Below are 10,424 nucleotides of genomic sequence, written 5' to 3'. Positions count from 1 at the left end.
CCACAAACCTTCCGTTGGACATGAGTGGTGAACGGCAGTGAAAATATGGCAGTATCTGATTCTTTGCACCAAAACACAGTGTGCTTATTAACAGATTTATTCACTGTTCACTCATTTGCTCATCTCTAAAGGAGTGAAGAGTGTGCACTGAAGTAAGTATTGTAACTGGTGTGTGTGTGTGTGTGTGTGTGTGTGTGTGTGTGTGTGTGTGTGTGTGTGTGTGTGTGTGTGTGTGTCTGGTGATGGAGTTCAATATCAGGGTTGTCGTCTTGAAAGATTTCATAAAAGTACTGAATCTGATTTGGAATTCATGTTGCAACAAAAACTCTCCCTTCTTTGCAACAGTTTCACAACAGGAAGTGAAGGATGAAGCATGAAGGTTTTAGGCCAAAATGAACAGACAGCAATCAGGAATGACACGTCCAGCAAAACCGGCAACACAGCAGTGAGTGTGCATGCTGGTACGTCAGGTCAGGGGTGAAGTGTTTGGATTGTGGGCTAAAATGGCTTGCTTATACATGAATATCTTTCACACTGGAGGAGCTGGGGTGTGTGTGTGTGTGTGTGTCAGGGGTGTTTGGGTGTTGATAGGCTTGTTTGTAGGTGTTTCCACCTGCTTATCATCCATTTTAGTTGTTCTTCGCTCTTTCATCTTCCCTCTGTCATTCATTTTATCTATTTTTCATTATTAGTGTACAGTCTTTGCCTCTGTCACCTCCTCTAATATTTATCCAGCCCTTCCTTGTCTCTGCATATCTAGTCCTTTGCCTCTATCACCTCTTGTCTAATATTTATCCAGCCCTTCCTTATCTCTGTATATCTAGTCCATTGCTTCTATCACCTCTTCTGTCTAATATTTATCCAGTCCTTCACTTCCTGCCTTTAGTTAGCATACACTCCTCACCTCTTCTGCTGTCTATATTCACCCAGTCCTTCCATCCACACACCACAGGAATCTAAATTAACACACATTTTCCAATATTCTTCCTTTCATTAACCCCTCACTGTATTTCCAGAGTGAATACTTTCCAGACCATCCAGTCATTTGTACTGTTTGGGAATGGGAAGTCTTTAATGAACTCTTGCTTGAACAGAAAATGTTGCAAAATTTCTCGCAGGGACTGACCAGGTTCCTCTCTTAGGCATGGAGAGAGAGAGAGAGAGAGAGAGAGAGAGAGAGAGAGAGAGAGAGAGAGAGAGAGAGAGAGAGAGAGAGAGAGAGAGAGAGAGGGGTATATTTGTGAGAGGCTGTGGGGAGTGACTGGGTTTGTCAACATACTGTGGGAGACATACTGTGGGTCTGTGGATTGTGGGAGAGAGAGAGAGAGAGAGAGAGAGAGAGAAAGGGGGGCAGGGGGGAGGATTTATTTTTCTTTTATTTATCTTTTCTATCTTTCTCTCATTTCTTCTTTTTTTCTTCCTCTTCTATTATCCTCATTCTTCTCTCATGTCCTCTTCCTTCTTTGTTGTCTTCTCTCTCTCTCTTTCTCTTTCTTCCCTCCTTATTATCATCTATCTTCTCCTCTTCCTTCTTTCTATCACTTCTGGAAAAAAACAATGCAAATATAAATAATACATTTTGAACATAATAATAATAATGATAATTAATTCTCACAATCAGTAACTCTCTCTCTCTCTCTCTCTCTCTCTCTCTCTCTCTCTCTCCTTTATTTCATCCTTCTCATGTCCCCCTCTTCTCTTCCTTCCTTCCTTTCTTATATTCTTCCTCCTCTTTTCTTTGTCTCTTCTGTCAGTCATTCCTCTGAAATATGAATAAATTTAGAATAATAGTAATAAATTTAATAGAAATAATTTCTTGTATTCTCTCTCCTACACATACGCAAAATTCTCTCTTAATAGAAATAATTTCTTGTATTCTCTCTCCTACACACACACAAAATTCTCTCTCTCTCTCTCTCTCTCTCTCTCTCTCTCTCTCTCTCTCTCTCTCTCTCTCTACAAAACCCCTTCTTTTACTCTCACATACTTAAAAACTCCCTCCCACTACTCACTCAAACTGATTCTCTTAGACACACACATACACACACACACACACCCAGGCTTCCAGGTTGATAATCCAAAAGCCAGCAGATGACAGCTTCCTTCCAGCACACACTTGTATCGCCCAACTTGACCTGCCTGAATACAAGCTGATACAGTCCATGCAGCAGAGTAAAGTTTGAATGAACCTTTTTTTGTTGTTATAACTTGTGGTGTGGTCCAGCAGTCTTCCTTTTCCCACTTTTTAAGAGGGGAGAGAAAGAATGGTGGATGACACCACTTGTAAGGAAGACACAAGTTACTATAGTTTAGATGTACTAAAAGTTTTTGCACACTAAATGTTTATTACTGAAAAGCTTTATATATATATATATATATATATATATATATATATATATATATATATATATATATATATATATATATATATATATATATAGAGAGAGAGAGAGAGAGAGAGAGAGAGAGAGAGAGAGAGAGTGTGGTCCCTCTTGTTTCAGTTTGGCAATAGGTTTGAACTGGTACCATCACCCAAACTGGCACATCAGATCCACTTTTGGTGCGCCACTCACTGACGTAACAGAATGGTGTTGATCCAGTTTGTCGTCCATGTGCATTGTTTGATTTTTGTGAACCTCCCAACAGCCATCTTACTGTTTTTTTGCTGCAATTAACCACATCTTTGGTGTTTGTCCCCAGGAGTGCAGCCTCTACAAGTGGTGGAGGGCATGGACACTTGGATATGGATGACACTGGTTTGGGTGCCAAATATTAATAGTGCACCTACACAATTACCACACTCGCTCCTCTCACCAGGCTTAACTATAAATAATTAAAGGTAAATAACATCTGTCATCTATTATCTATTGTATTCTATATTGCTGTTAATGTTTCATGTATAATGTCTTTGCTTTCAAATGCAAGTCAAAAGGGTGAACCCCATTTATAGTACTATTCACGTTTGGCAAATTTCACTTTTGACATTGGTTTGGCTACACTAATTAAACTGCTAATAGTGAGGGACTACTGTAAATGTAGTAATAATAATAATAATAATAATAATAATAATAATAATAATAATAATAAAAAGTAATGATAAAGTGCAAGACATGTTCATTAACGCAATTATTTTCTCCAACATGGAGGAGTGAGTGAGGAGGCACATCTGTCTGTGATTAGGGAATGCAAATGACGATGTTCCAAGGACGTCACCCTGTCCTGGGCCATGACATGAGAGAAGAGGGAAAAAGGACTCTCTCTCTCTCTCTCTCTCTCTCTCTTTTTCCATAACATACCAAATTGCTCTGGTGTTAATTTCATGAGTTGCTGAATAATAGGAATGGGAATGTTAGTTCAATGCATTTAGCTCTGAGTGTGAAAGAATGACAAGAAAGAATGCAGAGGATACTAGAACACATGCACAGAAAACTGAAAGATTTTTAACTTTTGAATAGGTGTAGAAAAAAAAAAACTGCAAAATCAGTGTCTCCTTAAAACAACACATGACAGCAATGATAACTCACACAACAATAATGCTTGATGAAGACTATATTTCTAACACAGATTTATGACAACATTTGGCAAAGCTGTGCACTGTTTACTTGTGTTAAAACTATGCTATGATTTGAGAGGAAAGTTGGTTAGTCATTATAGGGTTAAGATAATATAAGGGTGTTTATTTTAGCTAATTTCCAATGACTCCTAATATAAGATTAAAACTTTAATGATTATTAAAGTATTTCATTGTTTACATTAATTTACACCAAAATTTCACAACTACAACCTCAGTGATGTTTAGTTAATCCAATTTTGTTCATAACTACTACATTTTTTCCAATGGTTTACCCATAGTACAACACAAACAACATCATCATCATTCATGCTATTTCATTTCCAAAAAAATTTCACAACTATGTACATGATCTAGTTTACAATAAAAGGATTTTGAACAATAGTTTTCCCATCAATCGACCCTAATTTTTTTTTCCAGCTACAAAGAACAATTCAACTACAAAACCATTCATGCTATTTCATCCATTTGAAACTTCACATGCAAGTGATTTACAGTACTTTACCAAAAAAGAATTTAGATCAACAATGTTCCCATCAATCAACCCTAAAACTTTCCCACCTACAATCTGACAAGTGGAGTCACCAGTTTTAAATGTCAATAGTTATCCAAGATTGAATTTATGCCTTCCAATCCTCTGTGGGTCTTGGAGGCGGTCATGAGTCCCACTGTTCTCCTGAGAGCAGTGCAGGAGGTTGCCTTCAACATAAACCTTCTTGACAAAGTACTTGGATGACTTGTTGTAGCTTTGCTCTTTTCTGATGGTGACTGCAGCCTTCAACTCAAGGCACAGCTTCTCCAAGGCACTCATCTTGCTGTACTTTAGCCCAGTGATCTGTGGAGAATAAGTAGTGGTGATGGTGGTGGTCCACCTCTCCAATACAAGAGTTCACCATTATTAATTTTTCATCCTTTTCACCAGTAAACTCTGGAACTCCCTGCCTGCTTCTGTATTTTCTTTTCCCTATGACAAATTTTTTTCATGAGGAAGGTCCCAAGACACTTCTCCAATCTTGGATAATCCTTACTACTACACACCATCAGACATAAAAATACCGTGAAGATGCAACTCCCTTTTTAGAAGAGCCAGAGGTCACAGGAGCAAAGGTGACGGGACACTACATGCCCTTGACACTCATGTCAAGCCCCATTATCACCTGCATCACTCGGGAACACACCATCACCACCATTACCATTGTGTTGTGGCATCATATCAGTGGCATAATAATTGTAAGAACACAAGGGAAACTGCAAGAAGCCATCTGGTTTACACATGGCAATCCCTGCATGAAATGTGCTTACCTATTTTCACTATCATCCTCATGCATAAATTTGTCTAATCTTTTAAAGCTCCCTAATGACTCAGCACTAACCTAACTACCGAGTCTATTTCATTCATCTATCACTCCATCTGAAAACCAGTTCCTTCCTATTTCTTTTTTAAATCTAACTTTATCAAGCTTGACATGAAGAAACAGGATAGTGATAATGGTTGCTATTTCTGATTATTATTCTTACTTTCATTAACACTCAGAATACGAAGTCTGTCTTTATTCTTATTTTGAGTCCCCAGTGGAAAGGGATAGTCTCAGTGGCACTACAAGCCAAATAGCTTAAAAACACCCTTAAAATGAAAATGATGGCTACTCTTCACAACCACAGTGCTGCATCCCTCTTTTCTAAACATCTTCACTCTAACCCCTGCTTCCCTGCTCCCTCCAAGACCCAGTGACAGCCTCCCTCACCTCTGGGTTCACTTGAGGAGCTGCCATCAGCCACCCAATGACATTCATTTGCATGTTCTTGGTGACAGAGTTCTCCTGGATCTCCAAATTTTCAGGATACACCACCAAGCCTGTAAGGAGAATTGGTGAAGAGAGAGAGAGAGAGAGAGAGAGAGAGAGAGAGAGAGAGAGAGAGAGAGAGAGAGAGAGAGAGAGAGAGACTGTATGTTAGATGCAGACAAAATGGTAAAGTAAGGTATTAAAATCTTGCGTGCAAAAAAAGATATGCACACTAATAAATACTTATATTACAAAATGTTAAAACATCCATAAACTCCTTGCACATCATACTGAGCTCACACTCCTCTCATTCCCTCAGATGCTACCAACAACTTTATTTAAACACAAATAGATAGATAAATAGATAGATAGTCACATACACACACTTATTCCCTCCAAGACACAACAATGACTTGATTTCAACAGAGACAAAGACACACACACACACACACACACACACACACACACACACACACACTTACACATCAGGCTTGGGTCTGAGTACATGTACTCAACCAGATTCCAAATGTAGTGCAGTGGTAGATGTATAGGTAGAGGTAAGGTCAGGGTGACACAAGCCTGTCCCTGGGGAAGCCAGGTGGTCTGGATTGGTACCAGTGAAGTCATATGAGTTACAGCCACTGCAGTTCCCACTCCTGCTGCTAATCTGTCAGCACCTTTGTGTAAATATGTGGAGTGAGAAACAGCTGTCAAATGCCGTCTGGACTGACAGGCTGCTGCACTGAGAGGCACACAGCAATCCATCCACATCAGGTATCAAGCAAGATTCACCCCAAACTCTCCACATTCACACAGATAGACAGACACAATACACACAGAAATAAATCAATAGATACACATACATACTTGCTTACCAGGAGAGACAAAGTGGAGATGCCAACCAGCAGGTACAACAGACACCTGAGCAGCAAGTTGGTATCTAACACTGACCTCACTGATGACGACATCTACAGGAATTGTTGACAAGTTGTTCTTGGGTAAATAGATCCTGGAGGAAATACACAGAAAAGATCCATTATTGCAGGGACAAACAAAGGCTGGATATTGAGGGGATACAACAGAGTTAAGGAAAGGGAGATTTTTCACTGAAGGAACAAAGAAAAGCTGAATATCTGGAAGGGCAACAGGAAAATTGAGAAGAGGAAAATGTTGGAATGATACAAAAATTACATGTTTTCTGTCTGTGCATAAAACACGCACACACACTTTCTCTCTCTCTCTCTCTCTCTCTCTCTCTCTCTCTCTCTCTCTCTCTCTCTCTCTCTCTCTCTCTCTCTCTCTCTTGCCTCGCCTTGGGCATGCACTCACATCCCTCCCCAGTATCTCAATCAATATCTTTTGATCCTGAGAAGAAACAAGAGAACTACGTGGAATGAGAGACAAAATATACACAAGAAAACAACAAAACACACAGTCACTGGACTAACCATCTCAGTGACCTTTAGAAATACTTACTGGAATTTTCAAGGGTACTTCATGATTCTGGTGATAGTTTAACAAGTATTCTGCATCACCAGAAGAAAGAAACACCTATGAGAACCTGACTCATTATCATGAAAACAGTCCTTATGAAAGCTGATGGGATTTTCAAGGACATTTTTTTCATGATTCAGGAAATAGTTAATAATATTCTGCATCATCAATCAACCAATCATAAAAACCAGACTCCTCTTTTAAAACAGTTCCATTAACACCTCAGGCATTTCACAATATGGGGATAAAAGTTAAGGTTCCCCGCACTTCCTACCACAAACCAGACTCCTCTTTGAAAACAGTTCTCATAACACCTCAGGCATTTCACAATATGGGGATAAAAGTTAAGGTTCCCAGTGTGTCTTACCACAAACCAGACTCTTTCTCTTTGAAAACAGTTCCCATAAGACCCAAGGCATGAGAGTTAAGGTTTCTTGTGTGTCTCACCACGAAAACTGCTCCATCCAGGAGAGAGCCACCAGCACCCACAAACTTGAGGGAGAGGAAGAAGGGGTGAGCGGCATGGAGGATCTCTGGGTATTTGAGATGGATTTCCTTGGCCATCCTGCAGAGAGAGAGAGAGAGAGAGAGAGAGAGAGAGAGAGAGAGAGAGAGAGAGAGAGAGAGAGAGAGAGAGAGAGAGAGAGAGAGAGAGAGAGAGAAGGATGAAGGAAAAGACCAGGAGGTAGAGAATGAGAGAAATGCAAGTAAATGAGGAAGAGGACAAGGAAAAGGAAGACAAGATGAGAAAGAGAAGTATTCAACCACTCCTTTTACTATCAGTGACCTTACATTGAAAACTAAACTCTAAACTTGCAGTAAACAATTGTACCAAACTGAGTGAGACAGCATGAGAGTTAGCAAGACATCACATTAATATAAGGACTGGGAGGTGCACAGGGACACCAGAAATGAGACTAAGTTCAGTACTATTCCCAGCACCTGAAACACCATCCTCACTCTCAGTTTCATTCCAAAGAAGCACTTTTTTCTGAGAGCAGCACAAGATATGGTGCCAAAGGGGAGATGCAAGGACTGGAGGATCCTTAGGGACAGAAGACACAAGGCTAACTTTAGAACCATTCCGATTATCTAGAAGAGGGTCCCCAGTCTCACTCTTGTTCAAGAGATGCACAATGTTTCTCCAAGAGCAGCGCAAGATCTGGTCCTCGACGTAAACTTTCCTTGCATTGTAGTGAGTGTCTAAGTATCCTGTCACTACTGGGATAGCTATGTTACTGCTGAGGGATGTGCACAGTTTCCCTAGAGCTGTGGCAACATGCTCCTGTGGTCCAGTTATCTTGAAGCAGAGGAAGTGAGAAGAATTAGTGAACTAGAAAAGGACGATGAAAATGGCTGTGAGACATGGAGGGAGAGAGGAGAATAAGAAATAGTGAAAATGGCTATAAGAAATAGAGAGTGAAAAGAATTAGTGAAATGAATAGAAAACTTAAATGAAAGTGACTGTAGGAAGTAGAGGAAGAGAGAAGAATTAGTGGAAAGAATATAAAAGCAATGAAAATGACTACAGGAAGACAAGAAAGCGATGAACGAGCTTGCTTTTGACATTCTTTTACAACAGAAGAAAGAATGAAAAATACAGCCATTCAATTCACCTCTTCACAATACACACCTGGTACTCTGTTATGCCCTTCTTGGAGTCATTGCTGAGAGTGAAATCAACGGGGCCACAGTACACTCCGTCAGCCAGCAGCCAGCATGTCCACTGACTGCAGCAACATACTCAGCACTCCATCCTCCAACTGTGTCACATCACCATAACATCATTAGAGGTGTGTGTGTGTGTGTGTGTGTGTGTGTGTGTGTGTGTGTGTGTGTGTGTGTGTGTGTGTGTGTGTGTGTGTGTGTGTGTGTGTGTGTGTGTGTGTGTGTGTGTGTGTGTGTGTGTGTGGGGCAAGGAGGGGGTGAGGGTAACTATGCATGACAGAAAGGTTTAAATTGTGTGTGTGGAGGAAAGTGTGCATTAAAGAGAGAAAAAAAGAGGAATACAGAATGAGTGAAGAAATGGATAATGAAGGATAAGGTAGAGGAAAAAGAATACAGCAAAGATGAAGAAAAGATATCATTGAAGGATACATGATATGATAAGAGGGAAAAAGAATACACTGCAGGAGGAGAAAAAGGATATCACTGAAGGATATAACAGAAAGGTATAATGAAGGATAAAACAGAAGCAAAAAGAACACAGGAGGCATGAAGAAAACAATATTACTGAAGGATGCAAGAGGAAAAAACACAGTGCAGGTGAAGAAAAGAAGATACTGAAGGATATAACAGATGGGCAATAAGGACAGTCATTCTCACCCCATCCTCCACACCCTCCAACTGCTTCCATCAGAACGGATCGGTGTGCAAGGACTTGACCATGGGGTACTCCTTGATGACCAGATGTGAGGGATACACCACCAGTCCTGTATGGGAGACAGATAATAAACTGCACTCCCAAATGTTTTGCTCTCTCTTACCTCCAATACTTTCAGTTGTTATGGTGTTTTCAGGGGTGTTTTCATGGTTCCAGTGATGGTTCAGCAAGGATTCTGCATCTTTAATAGTCTGTAGTGTGAGGTATTGGGCTTTTAAACAGTACATCAACATGCAATACATTTTATCCTAACTTCCATAAGTATGTACATCAGTATACAAGACTTTCCTTTATGTAAGAGGAACTCTGGCTAAGGCCAACAAAAAGGGGGGAGAGAGAGAGAGAGAGAGAGAGAGAGAGAGAGAGAGAGAGAGAGAGAGAGAGAGAGAGAGAGAGAGAGAGAGAGAGAGAGAGAGAGAGAGAGAGAGGAAAAAATAAAAAAAAAGAAATGAAATGAAATAAAATAAAATGAAATAAAATAAACAAATAAATAAATATAAAAGGGCCCACTGAGGTACCAGTCTCTAGAAGACAGAGCCAAAAGAATTACCCTAAATTTAAGAAGTGTCTTGTATAAGGAAGTACAGACACAGGCAGGGAGCTCCAGAGTTTACCAGACTGACACCAATACTCGAGAGGACTCCACGTACCAGCTAGCGGAGACGACAGCAACCTTGGCTATGAGTTGCTGTCTCACGTCTGGCGCCTCAAATATGACGTTCTCAAAGGTGAGCATTGACACGGCCTCATCTGGTACATACAGCCTGACACAGGGGCTGTTGTCAGTATTTGTGTTGGGAAGATATGGGTGGTGATATTTTTATTTATTTATTTTTTCAATTAGGAGGGACACTGGCCAAGGGCAACAACCCTCCCCCTCCCCCCACCAAAAAATAAAAAGACCCACTGAGATGCCAGTCCCATAAAAGGGTCCAAAGCAGCAGTCAAAAATTGAAGGATAAGTGTCTTGAAACCTCCCTCTTGAAGGAATTCAAGTCATAGGAAGGTGGAAAGACAGAAGCAGGCAGGGAGTTCCAGAGTTTACCAGAGAAAGGAATGAATGATTGAGAATACTGGTTAACTCTTGCATTAGAGAGGTGAACATAATAGGGGGTGAAAGAAAGAAGAAAGTCTTGTGCAGCGAGGCCATCAGAGGAGGGGAGGCATGCTGTTAGCAAGATTAGAAGAGCAG

At 40.4% G+C, this 10,424-nt stretch overlaps 2 protein-coding genes and 1 long non-coding RNA gene across 4 annotated transcripts in view; all 3 read right to left on the bottom strand.

Moving 5' to 3' along the window:
* Positions 1-971: 971 nt before the first annotated feature.
* Positions 972-2,354, bottom strand: LOC135100409 (uncharacterized). Its single transcript, XR_010268693.1, has 2 exons — positions 2,057-2,354; positions 972-1,544 (listed from the first exon to the last, which is right to left on the bottom strand). It is a non-coding gene; the product is annotated as an uncharacterized LOC135100409 (long non-coding RNA).
* A 1,564-nt stretch (positions 2,355-3,918) lies between these two features.
* LOC135100408 (uncharacterized) lies at positions 3,919-7,433 on the bottom strand. 2 transcript variants are annotated; one of them, XM_064003241.1, is made up of 5 exons: positions 7,297-7,433; positions 6,231-6,364; positions 5,838-5,940; positions 5,317-5,426; positions 3,919-4,406 (listed from the first exon to the last, which is right to left on the bottom strand). In XM_064003241.1, exons 2-5 carry the CDS (start codon positions 6,321-6,323, stop codon positions 4,176-4,178), a joined length of 537 nt encoding a protein of 178 aa, XP_063859311.1. In that variant the 5' UTR covers positions 6,324-6,364; positions 7,297-7,433; the 3' UTR covers positions 3,919-4,175. The 2 variants fall into 2 exon arrangements, with proteins under 2 accessions (XP_063859311.1, XP_063859310.1); XM_064003240.1 differs by lacking the exons at positions 6,231-6,364; positions 7,297-7,433 and having other exon boundaries at positions 5,838-6,216.
* Positions 6,674-10,424, bottom strand: part of LOC135100371 (uncharacterized) — a 51,131-nt gene continuing 47,380 nt past the window's right edge. The window contains exons 15-17 of the mRNA XM_064003191.1: positions 9,883-9,996; positions 9,175-9,281; positions 6,674-6,720 (exon numbers count right to left, since the gene is read on the bottom strand). Coding sequence (XP_063859261.1) covers positions 6,701-6,720; positions 9,175-9,281; positions 9,883-9,996 — 241 coding nt within the window. The 3' untranslated portion in view covers positions 6,674-6,700. The remainder of the gene's footprint in view (positions 6,721-9,174; positions 9,282-9,882; positions 9,997-10,424) is intronic.

This window comes from Scylla paramamosain, chromosome 5, assembly GCF_035594125.1.
Source record: "Scylla paramamosain isolate STU-SP2022 chromosome 5, ASM3559412v1, whole genome shotgun sequence".
Taxonomy (NCBI): domain Eukaryota; kingdom Metazoa; phylum Arthropoda; class Malacostraca; order Decapoda; family Portunidae; genus Scylla; species Scylla paramamosain.
Note: the sequence above shows the minus strand (reverse complement) of the source record. Positions and strands in the feature narration are given on the sequence as shown.

Excerpts from the sequence above, each read along its gene's own strand:
- LOC135100408 (XM_064003240.1), bottom strand. The coding sequence starts at position 6,126 with ATGTGGATGGATTGCTGTGTGCCTCTCAGTGCAGCAGCCTGTCAGTCC. Across the intron at positions 5,427-5,837 it reads CTCAGACCCAAGCCTGATGT|GCTTGGTGGTGTATCCTGAA; the intron begins GTAAGTGTGTGT and ends TTCTCCTTACAG. Across the intron at positions 4,407-5,316 it reads CTCCTCAAGTGAACCCAGAG|ATCACTGGGCTAAAGTACAG; the intron begins GTGAGGGAGGCT and ends TATTCTCCACAG.